We start from the raw sequence: 22,177 nt of genomic DNA on the forward strand, positions 1-22,177 counted from the left end.
TCTATGGATGCTAAATTGGAACGAGCTCAATGAATACCTAAGCATTTTTATTCCAAGTGGAAGGAACAGAGGAGCTTTTGATATCATAACCCAAGATACATTTTATTGACTGCAGTTGGCCATTGGCAGCCATAGAATTAATCTTCTTTCATTTGAAATAGTCCCAATCCCACCATTCCCCAAGGCAGGCAATGACCAAAGACCGGGAATGGGAATAGAGAGTGACCAATAAAGGCTTGAGAAAGCCTGGCACGGTGAAGACCATGGGGATCTGTAGGAATTTGGCTTTTCAGGGACAAATGATAAGGTCCTTTGGGGAGGAGAGTAATAGGTGGGTGGAAACCAGGTAAACAGTTGGAATCACAGACAATGGGGAGGCATTGAGGGGAGCAGGTGTGCTCACACATTAGAGAAGTCAAAGGTACTGCCACTGCCTCCTTCAGTTCTTTTGTAAATAGTGGATGGATGAACATGCCAATCGTGAGCCCCGCTCTGGAATGTGTGAGGCTCAGCTCAAAGCCCAGGGTCATTTCAATGAACGGAAGTCCCTGAAGTCCGTGATTCATCCTAACTGCTCCCAGACGCACGTAGCACTTGACACATTGTTGTCACATGTCAAGGCCGAAGTTCTCAGACTTGGGGATTTCACAGGACAGTATGTTGTTTCAAATTACGCAGCGGTCACAGGGTTACCAACATTTCATCTTGTCACACAAGACTAACATCCTTATTTAATGATAGCCCTACTTAATACGAAGAAAAAACAAAACTCTACCAGAAACATTCAACTTCCACCTACGACTATCATTGTTTCTAAACAGGATCTTTCTTTAGATTCAAAACATCAGGAGGAAATAAATACTTTAAATGAAGTGCAGTCAGGTATGCTGAACACACTTAGATTTATGAAAAGCCCTTTACCGTGATTCTTGTTTTTCACCAGAGATTGGTAAAAAGTTCATCACGGAACTGACTGCTGGTTTAGAGCATTCTGGAAGTCCACATCAATCTTATAGCACCCTCTATGCTAAGTTCTACCATGTATATACAATTCCACTGGGTTCTCACAAAATATCACATATGCAAATAAGCAATCGAAGATGCAGAAAAATTAAGAAACTAACCCAAGGTGGCACAACCAGTGAAAGAGCTAGGCTAGAAGCCCAGGGTCTTCTGCTGTATGGGAAGGGGGGGGAGGCAAAATGTTAAAAATCTACTTACGTATTTGTTGGGGCACCTGGCTGGCTTAGTCAGTGGAGCATGCAACTTTTGATCATGCAATTGTGAGTTCGAGCCCCATGTTGGGTATAGAGATTACTTAAAAGTAAAACCTTAAAAAAAAAACTACTGATGTATTTGTTGAAAGACAGGAAGGAAGGAAGGAAGGAAGGAAGGAAGGAAGGAAGGAAGGAAGGAAGGGAGGGAAGGGAAGAGAATCACTACCTTCAGGTCATCTAGGTTTGATGGTAGTGGGCCTGGTTTGAGAGAAGAGACACCAGTTTGTCCAGAAAAGTTGTTTTTAACAGGAGACAAAGGGGTATTGCTCAGTTGTGTTGAAGCAGAGTTTGGATTTCTGACCATCTGTTCATTTGGCTCCCTGAAAAACAAACAAAAAAGAGGCACTTAAAATATGGGCCAAATATATATATATATATGGGGTGTAGTACTGTGATCTACAACGAGGAATTACATATTGGGCCCTTGTCCCTCTTGTTGGCACAGAGCTCCTAAAATCCTTAGAATCTCCTTCAGTGATGAGAGCCACCGAGGTGTCACCTGTTATGTCAGTGAGGCGACTGTGAAAGCCCGTAGGTCACCTAAGGATGGGGGCTGATTGCCTGAGAACCAACCCTGTGGTTTGAGATTGGGATTGTCAGCCCCACCCTCTGACCTCTGGGGAACCGGGCTGGAGGCTGAGTCATTCCTCAATGGCCAATGATTTAATCACTCCTGCCTGTAATGCACCTAAAAGAATGGCATTCAGAGAGCTTCCAGGTGGGTGAACACATGGAGAATGAGGGGAGTGACCTGCTTGGAAGGGGCGTGGAAGCTCCTCACTTTCCCCCCTTACCTTGCTCCATGCATCTCTTCCATCTGGCTGTTTCTGAGTTATATCCTTTTATAATAAACCAGTGATCTAGTAAGCAAAGTGTTTCTCTGATTTCCGCGAGCCACTCTAGCAAATTAATCAAACCCAAGGTGGAAATCGTGGGAACCTCTACTCTATAGCTGGGCTCAACCGAACCCAGGTTACAACTTCTATGTAGGGCACCCAGCACCAGAGAATTGCTTGGTGCTGTGGGGAAAGGCCCCTACCCCCCACACATTAGATTTGGGTGGCCAGAACCCTTCATGGGTAGCTTGTGTTTAGATCAGGTCACAAGCTAATGGCCTGCAGGGATCAGGCAAGAAATAAATCAGCAGAAGAGGCAGGGTGAAGAAAACAACGATGTGTGCTCAGTGGTAAGTGACAAGTGACACTCCAGCTGAGACCTGGGAGGACAGAGGGAAGCCATAGAGCCTTTGGCATAGGGGAGAGGGCATGGCCAGCTATGGCTGAGCAGATGCGCTGTCCTGTGGGCACACAAGCTCACCTGGTTAAGCACGTCTACACTCTGCACTCAGCATCATTGCCAACCCGACATGAGGCTGAACGGGGACAGGTAGCAGAACCCACATCCCAACTTTAGAGTTGAAGCGAATACCTAGTTAAAAGGTGACCCACAGTGAGGTCACATGCCTGGGTCCCGGAGTCAATTTTCGGGGCTGGTACCCAGTCGCCCAGCTTTGTTGCTTCCCAAAGCATAGGGGCTGAGCAGATCCAAGAAACGGAATCATTCTTAGGTTGGTTTTCTTTTCTGCTTCTACAATTCAATCTGAGAGTGCTAATCCTTTCTCTTTTCCCAAAAATACCTCTTACGAGGACATCGATTTATTTGCTACCCCCCGACCCTGGGCCTTCTGTTCCTGGAATGGTGGGCATGGTTTCTAAACCCAGTCCCATTTGAAACCTATCAGATGAGGATGTGGTGCAATCGGGGACTCACTGGGCACCCAGGCGCTGGCCCCCTGAGCCTCAGACACACAGGAGGCCTCCCCAACTGGCCTCTGCTCGCCACTACCGCTGCCCTGGGCTCTCCCGACTTACTTGAGCTGAGCTTGGTGAATCCCGGGGTAGCTGAGCCGGTGCTGCTGTTGCTGCTGGCTGAGGATCTGGAGCTGCAGGAAGAGCTGCTGCTGCTGGAGCAGCCGGGCATAGGCCGAGTCCATGGGTGGAGGGGACTTCTCTGCCTTCTGGTCCGGGGGGATGTACTGGTGATATTTGAGCTTCTTCACCTTGGGCTTGGGGTCCTTGGGCTTTTTGTGGCGGTTCTTACTGTCGCTCAAAGATTTGGACTGCAAAGGGGATGAAGAAACAGCAGGTGCTTTAGGGGGTGGGTAGGCATGGATGGATGTCATGGCTACATCACGAGGAGGTTCTGTTTAATGAGCTTTCTTGAATCCCAGAAATACAATTCAGCAAAAGCACAATGCACAAAGAGGTCCTGGGGCACTGAGGTATCTGTTGAACAGATCTATTGCAAGTGCCTCACCCTAGAAAGGGGGTTCATGAATCTTAGAAGTGGCTCCAGGAGCATTTCCTTCCCAGTGCAGAGTAAGATGTAAGCCTGCATTTCGCCTAGAATTCTTTCCTAAGCTAAAACCAACAGACAGCCTGATAAAGGACATGATCTGATCTTGATATGGAGTCATAAGAAAGTTCCTTCCCATGGATACATGAAATCACCCTTGGTGATGCACTTAGAACAATGACTTATTAATGACATCATCTTGGATCAAATTAAGCTTATCTTTAATGTGGCTTTTTGCTGCTTTGAGTGGAAAAGTAAGATAGCCCTCTCTCCCACCAATACCCCAAATACTGGTATAACCCCAGGAACTGACACCCTCTGAGATAATGATATTTAACTCACTATGAGAAGGGTCAGCCACCCACTGAGGTCCTTCTAGAAGCTTCCCATTGCAGAGCGTGACTTGGACACATTGAAAAAAGTCAAAGCTATAGGCCAGGAAGTTAAGACAAATTTCTGAACACGGTACAAATACTTTGCTACATCTCATCTGAAAATTGAGGAAAATATTCTTACTTTTTATCTCAGTGACCAATACAACGATGCTGAAAGATACCAGCGACATAATGACAGATCTCGCAGGACACTGTGGTTATACCTATGACCTGCTCCTGAAATCAAAAGGCCTCCATATTTTAGGAAACAGTAGTACGTACTGTCATCAGTTGAAAAAAAATTTAATTTTCAAGCCCTGACTTTAATTAGAGAAGCCTGAAATGAAGAACATGGATATCATGACAAGCGTGTTGAGGATTTGGGGCAACCCTGCAAGGGGGGACGTGTGGTACCAGCAGTGTCCAGAAGAGGGGGCCCCTGAATAGCTGGCTGGCAGGCTCCTACTGGGCAGCTTCCCCATTTTAACCACAAAACACATCTGAAAGTGACCCATCCAAGCATACAACTTGCATTTCTCTGCTTCTGCACATCCCACCACTGGAGCCTCTTTTGTGTTTCCTAAAGGAGGCTTCTTCTCAGAAAGTAATAAATGATGAACACAAGAATTCCCTGTGTGCTTGGTGGCTGGATTCCTCCTTGTTCCTTCATCGATTAGTGTTTGAGTTAATTAATCAGTCTTCTGCACTCATAATAGCATTTCTGCAGGGCTCCTGCCGTCAGCCTGGCCCTGCTTTGCTCCACCTCAGCTTCTGTTCCTGCCTCATCCTAGGACTTGCCTCCTCATCTGGGGGAGCTGCAGGCCCGGATTTAGCAGGTCAGTCGGGGTTGGGGAACTTTGCCTTCATGTTGCCTTGGTGCAGGGACTCTGAGCATTCCAGAAGTTACTCAAATTGGACTGTTTTCTCTGGAGAGTGGAAGGCAAAGGCTATTGAACCTGTGGCATTCTGATTCCACAGGACTGTAAAGTTTCAGACTCACTTTGAAACCAGGGGATACAAGGTTGTAAGTTTGTTTTTTTGCTTTTGTTTCTATTTCTGCCTAGAACTGCATGGCCCATGGAAGGGGAACACATTCGGCTCTCTAAAGCAGAGGTGGATACAACATCCAGTGGTTTAAGACCCAGGCGTGAATGTGTAAAGCAGTTAGTTTAATGCAAGAGGGCACGGCGCGGTCTGTGGCTAGAGGGTCCATGATTGTTTTGCAAGAAGACATTCTATTCAAACCTGCTCACACCGTGGGCCTGCCCTGCAATGCACCACCCCAGCAGCCTACAATCAGTTTGCCTGTCCTGCCCTGCAAGACAAAAGCCAAACCCCCTCTGCCAAACAAGACAGTTCACCCACCTGCATGACTCCCCCACCCAACAGCTTACCCCTCCAACCTCTTTTCTTTGTAATTTCCTGCTGTCTGCAACTCCTTCTGTACCTGTTATCCAACTTGGGCTCATCCTCTTAGTCCAGCTCACACTCCAGATCCCTTGGGAAGCCTTTCTCCACTCACAGCAAGAGGCCTCTCATCTGCAGGTTTCATATGGCATTTTGAGGCTGTCTGACAATGGTCACACCACTGCATACCCCGCTCAGGGGGTCGGGGAGACTGAAGTCCAGCCCCTGTTCTGCTTCCTACGCTACTGGCCTTGATAAAGGTGGTGCCCACCCCCTTCAGAAAGGGGACCCTCTTTCTTATTGCGGTAAAACACAAATAACAGAAAAATCACCCTGGTAACTATTTTAAAGTATACATTTCACAATGTTGTGCAAGCGTTATCACCATGTAGTTCCAGAATATTTTCACCAACCCAAAAGGAAACCCCATACCCATGAAGCAGTCCCTTCCCTCCCTTCCCCTTCTCCATCTTGTGATTCCAAGAAAATACTCATCTGCACTCCATCTCCATGGACTTGCCTATTCAGGATATTTCATATAAATGGAATCATACACTATGTGGCCTTTTATGTCTGGCTTCCTTCAAGGCTCATTTCTGTGTCAGGCCTTCATTCCTCTTTATAACTGAATCATATTCCATTGTGTGGATATACCACACGCTTGCCCATCCCTCAGCTGATAGACATTTGAGTTAGTTCCAACTTTTGACTATTGTGAATAGTGCTGTCATGAATATTCATGTCCAAGATCTTGTTAGAACACCTCATATATACCTTACAAAGTCAATAGGGCAGAGATGTTTCCCTCGAGCTAGATTGCTTCCGTCTTTGAGAAGCCCTGTAGTATCCTCTTAATTTAGAGATGATGAATATCAAACAACTGAGAATTCATAGACATTGATCAGCAAGTGTTTTCAATTCTTTGGTGGCATATACCTCAGGGGAGGAATTTCTGGGTCATATGGTAATTCTGTGTTTAATATTTTGAGGAACCACCAAGCTGGTGTCTGTAGCAGATGTACCATGTGTGAGAGCTCTGAGCTCCAATCTCCACACCAATACTTGTTATTTTTCCATTATAGCCATTCTAGTAGGTGTGAAGTGGTATTTTGTTGTGATTTTTGAGTTTAATTTCTCTGAGGACTAATGACACTGAATGCCTTTTCATGTGCTCATTGGCAATTTCTTTGGCAAAATGTCTATTCAGGTCCTTTGTCGCACATTTTTCTTACCTGGTCACAGCACTGTGTGGGGTAGTGTTAGCTGTGATACTTAATTAGACTATAGGCTCCATAGTGCAGGAGTCATATTTAAATTTTTTTTCTTTATTTTGAGAGAGAGAGAGAACACAAGTGAGGGGGAATGGTAAAGGGAGAAGAAGAAGTAGGCTCTCCACTGAGCAAGGAGCCCAACAGATGCAGGGCTCAATCCCAGGACCCCGGGATCATGACTGAGTCAAAGGCAGATGTTCAACCGACTGAGCCTCCCAGATGCCCCAGGAATCATGTTTTATTCAGCTATGATAATATATCTTCTAGGAGCCTTCATTGAGAACAATTTTCCCTTCATAGGATTTTATAGTTTTCAGGGTTTTTATTCTTGTGCATTCTCTCAGTGGCCTCATATGTACCTTACAAAACCAATAGTGCAAAGATGTTTTCCCCAAGCTAGGTTGCTCCCTTCTTTGAGAAGCCCTGTCATATCCTCTTAGCATAGAGATGATGAATATCAAACAACTGAGAATTCATAGACATTGACCGATCAACAGGGATGCTGGCTCTTCCACAAACAACCAGTCCTTCTGGATCAGCTGTGTGTCAACCCTGCTCTTCATTGCAATTGACCTTCCCTTCCTCTGGGCAACTATCACATTTCCTTAGTGCAGTGAGGCTGAAGGCAGTGCTAATTTGACTTAAGCAAAATTTAAACACATTGGTAGAAATATTAATAAAATAAAATTTCTCTTGGTATACAATAGAAATAATATGAGCCATCTCCTTCCTCCACCTGCAGTGAACAAAGTTCATCAACAGTCATGTAATTCCAAAGCTGTTGAGCTGAGTAAATTGTAAAGCAAGGTTTAAGCTACTTAGGGAGTGAATTTTAAATGAGGTTTAGGGAGATTTACAGGGAGACTGAAATTTCTGCCATCCACTTAGAACCGCTTTTGTGTATATGCATGCAGTGGAAGGGACTCTGGGCCTGTTGCTTTAATACTGATGCTTAACTTATGATCTTTTGTTTCATTCATTCATTCATTCATTCATTCATTCATTCATGACAGACACACAGAGAGAGAGGCAGAGACACAGGCAGAGGGAGAAGCAGGCTCCATGCAGGGAGTCCAACGTGGGACTCGATCCCAGGTCTCCAGGATCACACCCCAGGCTGAAGATGGTGCTAAGCTGCTGGGCCACTGGGGCTGCCCCATTAACTTACGATCTTTTGAAAGATGTTTCATAAGAGATATCTCAGCTTTCATTAAGTGGCTGACCCTAGAGCTGAGATAACTTGCTCCCAAACTGATGAAAAGTTATTTGGAATAGGGGAACCTGGGTGGCTCAGTTGTTAAGTGTCTTACCCTTGATTTTGGCTCAGGTCATGACCTCAGGGTTGTGAGATCGAGCCCCTCTTTGGGCTCCATGCTGAGTGTGGAGCCTGGTTAAGATTCTCTCTCTCCCTGTCCCTCTGCTCCTCCCCCGCCAAACAAAACAAAAAACAAAACAAAACAAGTCATTTGGGATAAAATATTATGAAGAAGACCAAATGATTATTAGTAAGAGGCAGTTAATTGGTAAGAGGAGAGAGCCCTCTGTGAACTATTAAGTATAATGCAGAGAAAAGTTAACCAAGAATCTGCTATAATGCTTGTACTCAACTGGGAAGGCAACCCGTCCCTTTATCTCCAAAGGGAGACAGGCTTGAATGTTTGAGGTTTTATATTATTCAAGGCCTCGATCTGCTTCCTCTGCATAAAACCCAACTCCTCTCTACCTGTTTGTTGGTATGACCATCAGCTGTGCCTGTCTCTAGGCTGACCTTATGAAGTCTTTTAAGTCAGGAACATGCTGGCTGAGTTGTGATTGCAAAGAAATGCAAGCACATGGGTTTCTCCTCCATGGGGAAGATCCCTGCTGTGCCTACACAGATAACAGACTTGATCCGCACACACGGATGGCACCTTAATCCCCTCCTGACTTGCAATGGTCCCGGTGGACCGAGCCTACACATGGATCCGTGTGACTCTCCACATGTTGCCACACCTAACTCAGAGAGCTCTGCTCCCAGCTGGCTCTATGAGAAAGCACGCAGGCAGGTACTGGGAGGCTGGCCCGTCCCTACCTTTACGGCGGTGTGTACAGAGATCGGGTTGCCAAGAGGACCGAGCCCCTGCTTCCCTGTGTCTGACTGGTTGCTGGGCTGTGAGGCTGAGTCTTTTCTGTCATTTTCTGAGCCAGAAGAATGATCCTGAAAGCCAAATTTCAGCAGATTAGGATGCAGGAGGAAAAACTGTATGACAGAACCAAAGTAGAGGCCCTCCTCCTCTACCATATATATGGCTCTGCTTTTTCAATCTTACCTTCACATCCAAGTTCATATCACATTACCTCCCCAGGGAAAGGAGTCACATATGTAAGTTGTCAACCAACTGAGGTTACATTTGAGAGATAAAGGGGTCATCATTAACAATTATTCCAGAAGATAGGAATAGAAATGGCCTGTTGTAGGCCAACCCAGACAGTTGGTTACTCTGTATGAGGGTTCCACCTGTGACAAGGTCTACTTGTTGGACTTGATAATGAGATTGATGAAAAAAGGAAGAGGGAGGAGTAGGTGTAGGAATTTAGTGGAACATAGGATCAAAAGACCTGATAAAAATGGTGTTAGCAGATAGAGGGAAAGTGCATGTATGTGTGTGTTTCTGGATATATATGTTTGTATGTATGCATATGTGTATATGTGCATGTACACATTGCATGTGTGTGCATGTGTGTGAGTCTGCACATATGTGAATGTGTCTGTACATATATGTGTGTATGTGCACATATGTATAGGTATGTACATATGTGTATGTCCAGGTATATGTGTGAATGTATATGTGTGATGTTTGTGTGTGTATGCATGTGTTTATGTATATTCATATGTGTATATATGTGTACATATGTGGTGTGTGTCTGTGTACATATATATGTGTATGTGAGGTATGTGTATTTATGTATATTTACATGCATGTGTATATGTGTGCATATGTGGTGTGTGTCTGTTTATGTATATTTATGTGTACGTGTATATATGTATGTGTCTGTGGTGTGTTTATGTACATTTACTTGTGTGTGTATATATGTAGGTGTACACGTGTGTATATGTAGGGGTGTGCATGGAGTGTCACAAACAACCTTTATGAGATACATGTTTCTTATGTGGAAGAAGTGGAAAAACAAGTAATTATCTTGTCCTTCTCCTGCAATCTGATGCTGTGACAAAAAGGGACAAGGTCTGCTCATGTCCTCCTCCTGGAGCATCTCAGCCCTTTCCTGAGCCTTGGCATCTGTAAAGGTCTGTAGAACCCTTTCCTCTTGAGATTCAGTGTCCTTATCTGCTCACTGGAGCTGCTAGGTGCAGGGACAAAATGATTTTTGCACTCAGCCTGGCATCATCCTGCGCTCGTTCCCTTCCACCCCTTCTTCTGGGTTAAGCAGACGAGAATTTGTCTTCTCCTGAAACCATTCTTAAATCAGAAGCCAAGGAACTTGCCATCAGAATCACAGATACAAAGGATCCAGAATATCGTTTGCTGTTATCAGAGAAGCTCGGCTGTGAAGACCAGCTGCGGCACACAGGGGAAGTGAACACGCTTTGATTCTAAAACCATGCACGATACACATTTGGATGTTTCAGCTCTAATTTAACAAGAGCTCTCATTTTCCTCCCATTCTACGTTTTCTCCTTGCCAGTCCCAGCTTTGCTCACCTCGTGGTGTGAAGAAGGGCACGACAACAACGGGTAAGTAGCGGGGTTTCTGGAACAGGGCTCTGGATGATAATTAGCAAAGCTGTCCCTGATACCCATATGGCAATTTCCAGTGTAAACACGGTTTCAAATATAACATAATACCAAATTTCAACCCATCACACAATTCCCCTGAGGCCAGCAGGACCAAACTCTTCCTAAAAGGGAGGTTCTCTGCAAAGTCTGTGGGTGGAAGGCCCACGTCTTGCTGCCACACTGATGCATCTCTTTCCTTATATATGAATGTGTGCGTGTGCCCACATGCATCTTGGCCTAGGGGCTGCATGAATACCCTCATGCTAGGCTGAAGGAAGCCCCCAGCAAGCCTCTGTGTGGTTTCTAGAGGTGGAAGCTCCAGGGGGTGGGGAACCTGCAGCGTCTGGAGACCATGCAGCTGCTCAACCTCACAGAGCCTGGGTTCCTCCTCCATCAGAAGGGACACAAATGCTACCTGCCTGGAGGGCATTGTGGCACCTCAAAGAAAAATGCTTGGAAAGTGCCTCGCACAGTTTCCGGGAGGGACTGAGCACTTAATGCATGCCAGCAGCCATTGCTAATTATTTTTCTTACCAATGTGCTTTTGACAGTATTTGCAATGTATGTTCCTTACATTTCAGGAATTTGAGGATTTGTCCAGAAAGGGGTGAGTGCTGTTCTTGGGTTGGGCTGGATATGGACCTTGCAGGGGTTTGGCAGGGAGAAATCTGTAAGGTTAGAACCATCTTCGGGCTCCCTGCTGTGTAGCCAATCAGCACCTCCACTCTGCGCTCCCCCAGGGCCCTGTAGAGATTCCTCAGGGAGTGGGAAGTCTGTGGGCTTTGAAACTGGTCCTGTTCTGGCCCATTCTATCTGGGAGATCATTGGTGAGTCATCTGGTCTCAGGGAGTCTCTTTTCTACCTTGTCCATAAATTTGGCAGATAAAAGATACCCACTTGGAAGAGTAGATGCTTAAAGAGTAAGTCAAAGGGTATAGTCCTGAGGATTCTCTTTCAGTTTTTTTCTGGAGGTTTTGGCCACCACACACTGATCCCTGAACTGGATAGGGGGTGAAGAGACACGAGGTTGAAGTGCCATCAAGAGATATTTCCAGGGTCTCTAAGCAAAGGTGGCAATGTGCTTTTGAGCCCATGTAGACACGACAGACTGAGGTGTGATTTGTTTACCTGGACTGCCCCCAGAGGACCTGCCAAAGGGGTCTCTGAAGCTTTAGCGTCTGCAGGGGATCCCGCTGAGCCCTGGGGGTCTTCGCTTCGAGTCTGGTCCGGAGAAAGCCCATCACTGCTGCTGTCCTCTTCAAAGGCAAATGCATCTGCAGATTTGGAGAAACTCACCTGGTTACCTGATGGGGTAAAATCCAAGAACTGGATCAGTGGCTTGGGCACACCAAAGCACTCTCTGGAAATGCTTCGCTGTGTTATCCCTATCAGGAGCACACATCTATCTCCTTCGATCTGTTTCTGGTGCCAGGTACAAGTGAAGACAGGTTTTAACTTACGGGGCGCCTCTTCTATTTACTCTAAATGGGAACTCATCTTTATAAAAATGGTACATCTGGCAGGGAAGAATGCAGGACCTAGTAAAGGTCTCTCTTGGCTTGTAAAAGTCTACCTTCAGGTTTATCTATTCCTGCACATTTTCTTTTCTTTTTTTTTTAATATTTACTTATTCATTTATTCATGAGAGACACAGAGACAGAGGCAGAGACACAGGCAGAGGGAGAAGCAGGCTCCATGCAGGGAGCCTGATGTGGCACTCAATCCTGGGACCCCGGGATCGCGCCCTGAGCAGAAGGCAGATGCTCAACCACTGAACCACGCAGGCATCCCTCCTGCACATTTTCTATGTGAGACTTGCATCTTTTTGAAACAAATCAGGGAAGATGAAGAAAAGAAAGAGGCCACTGGATACAGAATCAGGCCAAAGGAGAGTGCAGATGGAGAATGCCCGTCTCCCTCAGGTTTTACGACGCGACACAGAACCGAGATGACAATTGCCCTTTGCATCGTACTCAAATAAAAAGCAGGGCACACAGCACAAAATGTTTAGCAAACTTTGCGAATCGGGCGAAGCCAGAGTGCTACTGAGTCTAAATTCCTAAAGGTCAGAATTAGCTAATGTCACCAGTATCACAAAAAGCCCCTTTCAACTAATGCACAGCTGTTTATAAAAGCCATAAATATGTTCCAAAAACTGCAGCGTGATCTTTTTTTTTTAAAATTATTATTACTTGGATTTTCTTTGTATTCCTCGTATCTCTGTGTCTATTTTGGAAACCTTCAACAGCTGGAAAAGCAGAAATTCTTCCTCGGCAGCCTGCATGGCCTTTGGAGGGGACCAGGTTCATCAGCTTGGCGGGGAGGGACTAGCAAATAGGTGGCATGGTAATGATATCCTTCCATGTCCTTTATGGATTTTGTTGTTGTTGCTGCTGCTGTTGTTGTTGTTGTTTTTCTTTTACAGTGCTGAATTGTATCTGGCTTATTATCCGGCTGCACGGTATAAAATGTGCTCAGGCCACATAGGCCCTCCTGACCCGATCCCAGGCTTGGCTCTTCTAAAGGCATTTAGGTATTATCAGGAAGTTTCCCAGCCCGGTATTCTGCAATCACACAGACAAGAACTTTTGACTCCTGCTTCGTGCAGATAAGAGAGGGGGAGCTTTCACGGTGGAGATTGGAAAAGCAGCAAGGAGCTGCAAGAAATGGAACGAGTATGGTTTGGGGCTTGTCATCACCACCACTGCTGGCATCTGTCACGGACCCTCACTCAGACATCCAAGTGTCAAATCAGGAAAGAGCCGGACAAAGACAGGGCAGGTGGAAATTCCAGCTGCTGCCGCCCTCCTCCCCCCGGGGCACCCCACTAACCTAGAAGGACTTAGGGACCAGCATGGCTGCTCCAGTGCTTCGAGGACTGTTTATAAACCTTTATAATATTAATCTATAATTTATCCCTAGGATTTTCTATCCTTAGGTCTAATTATTTCTTTTGAGGCAACCTCATGATGCCTTTTCTGACTGTAAATGTAAGAGTTACTTGCCAGAAACATTCATACCATGTGAAGAGGCCTAACCTATACATTCATCCCATATTCTGTTCACGATTTTGTGTCTCTTCTAATTTTCTTTTTTTGGTGCCTCTTCTAGATTTAGTTCTGTGCATATGACAAAACACACACACAGGCACAAAGTATTTCATTTGGATGGGACTGGTGAAATACACCTTCTGAAACTTGCTTTATTCACCCTACAATGTTACTTAGAGTCCTTTCCTTGGGAGCACGCAGAGATAGCATTCAATTAAAAAAATATATATATATTTTTGGCAATAGCTACACAGTACTCCATTGTATTACTGGAAACTTTTATTTTTCAACTTCTATTTGCAGAGGTGTCCTTTTTTTTTAAACCAGAAAGAATTTTAAATAAAAAACACCTGTTTGGTTTTTTTTTTAATGTAAAATAACACCTGTTTACCCATCACCAGAAATAAATAAGTTCTAGCCTTTTGGGATATTTATTTCTGCTACCCATTTGTTTTCTAAGAGAGGGGTTTTACTGGGGATTTGACAACTGCTGACTTATTTCTTTGCAATCTGGGGTCGCTCTTCCCCCTTTGGTGCTCTATTGTAAGAGTCCAGGGTTACACCCTTCCTTTCTCTTACAGGGAACCCTGAACTCTTCGAATAGACCTTTATTTGTCATTAAAATTTCAAGTCCTGCTTCTGTTGGTGGAATTGAAGGCACTGTCCCTGTTCGAAGGCTTACCTTCTGTGTTATTAAGGGCCAGGCAGATGTGGGAGGGTTGTGGGGAATGACAAGCCTTCCCCACCCAGGAAATCACAGCATTTTGTTGGATTTGCTCGACACATGCCCTGAGCCAACACCTCTTCCATCCTCAGAGAGTCCTGCATGTGAGTGCATTAGGTCCTTGGGGTACCCAGTCTTGTCTGCCGGACAGGACCCTCCATCTGAAAGCTTTATGATATTCCCTCCCGACTTCCCTCAGTCTAACTGGGTATAGAGCTTTTCCACAAGATCTGATTCTCTGCAGGGCAGAGACACCTGCACCCCATGGGCCCCCCACCATCTCACCCACACCCACACCCATGCCGAGTATCACACCCCAAGTACGCACACGTCAGAGGAAGTTCATCACATCACAATGGTGTCTGAATAGTCTAACATGTGAGTAGAAATGTTACGAGAGGCAGACAGAGAAAAAGAGAGAGGATGGTTCCTTTTCTCATCTGCAACATCCCACTTGGTTTCAAATGGAGTGACAGCAAACGATAAAAAGTTTGTATCAGGAGTTTATGTAGTAGTAGCAGCAGTAAGAAAAAGTATCCACCTTTGTTGGGTCTCATAATGGTCCAGTAAGTCAGAGCAGGGGCACATTTTCTGGTTGCTGTTTTGTGTCTGAGGACATGAAAGCTCCGACACCCCGTCGCACAGGGACTGAGCCAAGACGGCAGTGTGACTTCAGGGCCACCAGCAGAGGGGTGGGCAATGAACATCCATTACTCTCCCTGGAAGCCACCAGCTGGCGGCATGTCCTTTAGGGAACACCCACCGGGTAATGGAAGGAGGACATAGCAGAGCAAGCGCCTCTCCTTTTTCTACACACGTGCTTTAAGGCTCTCTCCATATTCCACAGCACCTTGTACTTGAGTTTTTGAGGTTTAGGGGACTGGTGATGACACTGCCATCATGAGGACGGAGAAGGCGGGACATTCTGGGGAGGGCGGTTGTGATGATTGCATGGGGGGGTTGGAAGGATTCCAGAAGCCTCACTGTTGTCACCAGTTATTCAGCATGCCTTTCCTGCATTGACACCTGGCATTTGGTGACCTAGGAGCAGGGCAGGAGATGATGGGGAAAAGCCTCAAAGTAGAGTGTCTGGAATAAAGGAGTCAGAATCAGGTCCACTTTCCCCAGAGCTGGATAGGGTCCTCTCTGGTTATGGTGTCCCCAGCCAGCCTGCACCCTTCAGGAGAAGTTAGAGACGCAGAAGGAAAATCAGATACAACTCGAGGAAGAGCTCATCTCCCTGGGACACAGTTGGAGACATTGGGCAAGGACTAGACTGCCCGGCGAGTGTGGAGATGGGCCAGGATACCGGGAGGAGGCAAGACTGGGTTGAGCCTGAAATGACCGCCAGCTGTGGACAAGACAGAGAGGGCGCACCTGACATCCCCGGGGAGGGGGGAGGTAGCAAAAGGGAAGCTAACGGAGTGGCCAACAGCAGAATGGCTGTGGGAAGGGGAGGAAGAGCTTTCCCCCCGGCCAGGGGATGGAACTATTTTGGAGCCAGTACCTGGAGAGACACAGCTGCCAGCAGTCTACTGGATCAAGGGACGAGCAATCATTTAAAGAGGTTTTTCGGTCTAAGTCAATGAAGAAGCCATGCGTTCGCGCAGCCAGGTTCGGAGTGGTCGTTTACACCTGGAGGAGCCAATGGGGTGAGGGCGAAGGCCCCAAATAGGACTCCTATTTGATCTCTAAAAGGCGCCATGTGCCAGGGCAGAATGTGCTGTTGAGGCCACACAGTTACATAGAGACCCTGCTCTGGGTCGGGGAGGAGGGCTGCCCATCGCCACCGCCTCAGGGCTGCAGGTGGCTTGGCTCGGTGACCAAGTGGCCCCCACATGGCTGCACACTCAGTTCAGCCCCTGTCGGCAGGAGAAGCTAAACAGAGAGGCACTGGGAGCAAAAGGCAGTGGCTTCCTTTTGGGGATGATGGATGATGTGTTTGTTTAGCGCGGTCAGTAAGGGCTTCAAGTCTGGACTCGGGCGGTCTTGGTTTTGCTTCTTGGTCCTTTTACCACTTCAGCGCTAGTTCTTGTCAGCAAGTTACTGAACCACCCAGAGCCTCCGTGTCCCCGTCCCGAAAATGAAAGTAACAGTCCTCATCACCTCTCTAGGCTTTGAGGATTAAGACAGCGTCACCCGTGCCCAGCGCCCAGCCCAGTCCCTGAAGGGCAAGTGCTCAATCATTTCTAGCCCTGAGGATTGTCGTTGCTTTCGTTAGGAGTATCTGCTTGTGGCAAGTCTGCCTTTCTCAAAAATAAATAAATAAATAAAAGACCACCCAGGAGGCAGTGGGTCCTGCAGTCAGTTTTGCAAAGATCAGCACAATTCCAGAGTCTTTTGCTTTGTTTTGTTTTGTTTTTTAAAAATGGTTTGTCCTGAGGGGGTCGTCCTAGGAAAGCCAGACAGACAGACCTTCCCCCAGGGCCAGTGAGTCACGGGAAAGGCTGCTTGTCACTGCCTCTCCCTCCTGGCTCAAGCCAGGCTCATGTGGAAAGGCACAAAGGTCATCTTATCATCGGCCTGCCTCTAGAACAACCAAGTCTGTGGGCTTTGTGCTGTGACCCTGGGCCTCCTCTCCAATCTCCCCCCATCCCCCGCACGGGGCGCCCTGGATGCTGCTGGAGTGCGGTGCGCTGGCTATTGTCCCTATACACACGTCAGGTGGTGTGGTGACAAGGACCCGCTTTGGGAAGCCCTGACATCATCCCCCCACCCCCCCGCCCTGCTATGCCCACGGGGCTGGCTCTGGGCACTGGCCCCTGGGGGATGTGGGCCTGGCAGCTCTGAGCTTTCCCTGTCCCTCTTTTTTTTTTTTTTCCCTGTCCCTCTTGGAAGCAATTAGATGAATGAGTCAGTTGTACTTTCTTTGCATAAACATTTAAGAATCCAAGATTAAGTGAGATAGCTGGAGCCCTAGGTACCTTTCCGCTAGGACCCGCCCCAGGGGCAGGAGACCATGAAGTGGGACGGTAGGAGAGCTATTTTAATTCACAGACAGACCATCTCTTCTTAATGCCCTCTTGGAAGAGACTTAATGCCCACTAAAATCCATTTCCAAAGGGACGTGATCCCTGGGGAAGTAACTCTGGTTTAAATGTGGCTCTCGCCTAAAGATATTTTAATACACGGAAGATGCCACCGTCTGTAGAGGATGGATGGCATCTTCCAACAAAGGCAGAACCTGCTGCTCTTGAAAGGGATTAGATAAATGCCTTTATTATGGAATTGGATGTCAGTGGGTGTTTAGAGGAGCGACCACTCCTTTTCTTCAGATTCCTGGCAGTTTAGAAATTTGCCTTAAGTCTAAGACATAACGCTGGTGCTAGGACCACATGAGTGGAGAACAACAGGTCACAGGACTCAACCTGTGTCAGAGCTTGAGGTTAATTCTCAAGGGACAAAGGAGACCAGAAAGTGTGTGAAGATACTTGAGCCTCGTTTCTTGCTTCCCTTCTACCTGCTGCCCCATCAGAGCTCTCTCAGGGGAGCAGCACCTGTCTCCGGCTACAGGCACTTCGTGATGCCAGTGACCGCTTCATGGGGCAGCAAAGGCCCCCAGCATAGAAAAGTATTTTTCGCATATGCCCCCCTGCCCCCTTCCCTCAGGATCGGGTGCATTTTTGAAATTATTTCTCATTATGGAATGATACATTCTGTCACGAGAAAGTTTTGCCAAAGCAAACCTATTCTTTTCTTCTTCTTCTTCTTCTTCTTCTTCTTCTTCTTCTTCTTCTTCTTCTTCTTCTTCTTCTTTTCTCCTTCTTCTTCCTCTTCCTCTTCTTCTTTCTTCTCCTTCTCCTTCTCCTTCTCCTTCTCCTTCCTTCTCCTTCTCCTTCTTTCTTCTTTCTTCTTTCTTCTTCTTCCAAAGCAAATGACTCTACCATCTGGCTCAGGGCCATGACTATTGTCTATTTGCCTTGAAATAAATGATCAGAGTGTCAGGACTTCCAGACACTGAAGAATGACCGGATTGTTAGTAAATAGGAATTGTTTTCTTTGGTTATGAAGTCTGCAGCTTGGGGATGTGAGTGAGCAAAGACTAGCATCGGATCTTTTAGAAATGGAAGTGACAGCTGTAAATGGATGTCTTCCAGACCAGGCCTGGTGGACTAGAAATACTGCTCCTTATGTTGAAGGGTTATAGTGACACAAAGAGCTAATTTATCTTTGACAACGGAGTCGCAGGTTCAAGTCTTTTTTTTTTTTTTTTAAAGTAGCTGAGTAGCTGACTTGGGCATTCAGGTGGCCACCTGGGCCAGACCAAGGGAAAGGTGAGGACAATTTAGGAGGAAGAGTTCGTCTATTAGAACTGAAAACCAGCATCCTCCCACTGTTTGAAAAAAACCAGGAAAGGCAGCAGGGGTTCTGTTTCACTTAAGCAGAAGCCAGGCCTCTGGACAAGAAGCAGCTTCCTTGGAAGCTGAGGGATGTTTCTCCTGTCAAGTAAAGACTCAGATGGCCAGATAGAGAATTAACAAGCTAGGAGTAGACTCCCAGGGGTCTCAAAATGAAGGATCTTTAAGTAATAATGACCCACTAATCAGCTCAAGGAGGCCATGCTAAACTCCAGTATATAATTTCTGTTTTCATAAATCCTCACTCCCCTGTAACATCATATTTGGTGTTTTGTTTCAGGGTTCTGTCCTGAGAGACTCTGGCTGTTTGCAGTTGTGATATGGTGATTTATAGTAAGAAATGTATACTTGGACTTCGACCCCCTTTCTGGCACAGAGCTCTGAAAAATCCTTGGAATCTTCTAAGTGAGGAGAGCCACGAAAGTGTCATTTGTTATGTTAATGAGGTGGCTTCTGGACCTCACCTAAGAATGGGGGCTGGTGGCTAGGAGAACCAACCTTGTGATCAGAAGGCCTGGAAATTTCAGTTCCACCCCCTGATACCCAGGGAGAGGAGAGGGGCTGGAGATTGAGTTCAGTCACCAGTAGTCGATGATCTAATCAATTGTGACTATAATGAAACCTCCATTAAAAGCCCAAAGGGATAGAGTTTGGAGAGATTCTGGATTGATGACCATGTGGAGATTTGGGAAGAGTGGTATACCTGAAGAGCATGGAAGGCCCTCACCCTTTCCCTATACCTGACTGAGACTTTGCATCTCTTCTATCTGACTATTACTGGGCTATACCCTTTCATAATAAACTGGTAATCCAGTAAGTAAATGGGTTTCCTGAGTTCTGTGAACTGCTTTAGCAAACTAACTGAACTCAAGGGAGGCAGTGTGGGAAACTCTGAGCTGTAGTTAGTTGATCAGAAGCATAGGTGACAATGTTTGTGACTGGTGTCTGAAGAGGAGGGTGACCTTGCGGGACTGAACCCTTTACCTGTGAGATCTGATGCTATACCAGGTAGGTAGTGTCAGAATTGAGTTGAATTATAGGATGCCCAGCTGGTGTTCTGCACATTGCTTGTTGGTATGGAGAATCCCTTCCCCCCATATGTTGGAAGTGGGTGCTCAGACCCCTTTAGTGACTTTCTAGGAAGAGGAAACAGGGAATCAGGTGCATACTCCTCTGAAATGTGGCCATGAGGAGGCCTAAGCCTCCTCCTGTGGAAGTCAAATCAGAAAGTCAAAGCAATCTTGAAAAAGAAGACAAAACTAGAGGTATCACAATCTCCAATTTCAAGATATACTACAAAGATGAGACCAAAATGGTACTGATACGGTATGGTACTGATACAAAATAGACACATAGATCAATGGAACTGAATAGAAATCCCAGAAATAAACCCACACTTATATGGTTCATTGATCTTCAACAAAGGAGGCAAGAATATGCAATGGGAAACAGATGGTCTCTACAACAAATGGAATTGGGACAATTGGACAGCTACATGCAAAGGAATGAAACTGGACCGCTTTCTAACACCATATACAAAAATGAACTCAAAATGGATTAAAGGACCTAAATGAGAAACCTGAAATCAAAAGTCCCAGAAGAGAGCTCAGCCAGTAATTTCTCTGACATTGGCCATTACAACATTTTTCTAGTTATGTCTCTCCTGAGGAAAGGGAAATGAAGGCAAAAATAAACTATTGGGATTTTATCAAAATAAAATGTAAGAAACAATCAACAAAAGTAAAAGATAACCTATTGAATGAGAGGAGACATTTGCAAATGACATATCTGATAAAGGTTAGTATCCAAAATATATAAATAACTTATATAACTCAACAACCAACCAAATAATCTAATAAAAAATGGCAGAAGACATGATAAACATTTCTCCAAAGAAGACATCTAGATAGCCAAGAGACACATGAAAATATGCTCAATGTTACTCATCATCAGGGAAATACAAATCAAAACCACAGTAAGATACCACCTCACACCTGTCAGAATGGCTAAAATCAACAACACAAGAAACAACAGGTGTTGGTAAGGATGCAGAGAAAGGGGAATCCTCATGCGCTGTTGGTGGGAATGCGAACTGGTGCAGCCACTGTGGAAAACAGTATGGAGGGTCCTCAAAAACTTAAAACAGAATTATCATATGATCCAGTAATTCCACTACTGAGTATTTACCCAAAGAATATGAAAACATTAACTCACGAAGATATATGCACCCCTATGTTCATAGCAGTAGTATTTACAATAGGCAAATTTCGGAAGCAATCCAAGTGTCCATCAATAGATGAATGCATAAAGATGTAGTGTATAAACAAGGGAATATTACTTAGCCATAGAAAGAATGGAATCTTGCCATTTGCAACAACATGGATGGATCCAGAGGGTATAATACTAAGTGAAATAAGTCAGAACAAAATAAATACTCTATGGCTTCACTCATATGTAGAATTTAAGAAATAAATAAATTAAGGGGAAAAAAAGAGACAAACTCAGAAACAGACTTTTACTATTGAGAATAAACTGATGGTTACCAGAGGGGAGGTGGGTGGGAAATGAGTGAAATAGATGAAGAAGATTAAGGGTACACTTATGATGAGCACTGAGTCATGTACAAACTGTTAAATCTCTATATTGTACACTTGAAACTAACATAATACTGTATATTAACTCTGCTAGACTCAAAATTAAAAAGTAAAAAATTTTTAAAAATTAAAAAAAAATCTTTTTCTGTGTTGGGAGAAGTTCTGGATTAGTCGGGGGTTAGAGAGTACTTGGTCTTTACTAAAACCGGGAGGAAGACAATGACCAAGTGTTCCACCCAGAGCTTGGTGGAAACATAGAAACCCAGCTGTAGACAGTGCTGGAGAATCTAAGTACATCTGGAAAAGCACTGGAGACTGGGAGTAATACACAGACACCAGAGAACAACCCACAATGAACCATCGCCAAGTCAACATTTCACCATGGGGAGATGATCTGATCACAAGAAGTGATGGGTAGAAGAGGGGGCTGGGTGATCACCACCACTAGATGGGCCACTCCAAGTGCTAGATCTACAGCTGGTCTTTGAGTAACTCTTAGGTCTTTATGACATTTCGTATGATGCCATCAAAACTCTTAAGCACATCGAAAGATTATTGCTAAAAGGCTAATGCTGGGATCAGTCCCCATTACTAGTGCTGGATTTTCCTTGGTTTGGTCAACCGTATGCTCCATCTCTTTCTGTGGCCGTTTGTCCCCTTCATTTTCATAGCCTCCCTACCTCTGTCTTAAAGATCACTGCCTAGGAGCCTCCTAGACCTCTTCCCCTTTCATACATTCTCCATTCCTCCCAACTACCCTCTAGCGGGCACCCTTGATTCCTTCAACCCTATACTACCTTCACTTTTACATCATTTAAACCCTTTAATTATGATATATAATTATTCATTACCTGTTTGTATATTACCCACCTCCCCCCGACTGCACTAGAAGCTCTGTTGAAGCAGAAATGTTCTATTCATGAACATATCTCAAGCATTTAGAATCATGTCTGACATAGAACATACTCCATAGATAGAAAGTGAAGAAATAT

The 22,177-nt window shown here is 45.4% G+C and overlaps 1 protein-coding gene across 3 annotated transcripts in view; it reads right to left on the bottom strand.

The window, feature by feature from the left end:
• The window catches only part of MYOCD (myocardin), a 100,318-nt gene that overhangs the window by 23,165 nt on the left and 54,976 nt on the right, over positions 1 to 22,177 (bottom strand). For all 3 annotated transcript variants that reach the window (XM_055307107.1, XM_055307108.1, XM_055307109.1), the window contains 4 exons: positions 11,588 to 11,763; positions 8,756 to 8,881; positions 3,149 to 3,396; positions 1,444 to 1,597 (listed from right to left, as the gene is read on the bottom strand). In XM_055307107.1, the coding sequence (XP_055163082.1) occupies positions 1,444 to 1,597; positions 3,149 to 3,396; positions 8,756 to 8,881; positions 11,588 to 11,763 (704 nt within the window). The remainder of the gene's footprint in view (positions 1 to 1,443; positions 1,598 to 3,148; positions 3,397 to 8,755; positions 8,882 to 11,587; positions 11,764 to 22,177) is intronic.

This window comes from Nyctereutes procyonoides, unplaced genomic scaffold, assembly GCF_905146905.1.
Source record: "Nyctereutes procyonoides isolate TBG_1078 unplaced genomic scaffold, NYPRO_anot_genome, whole genome shotgun sequence".
NCBI classification, from domain to species: domain Eukaryota; kingdom Metazoa; phylum Chordata; class Mammalia; order Carnivora; family Canidae; genus Nyctereutes; species Nyctereutes procyonoides.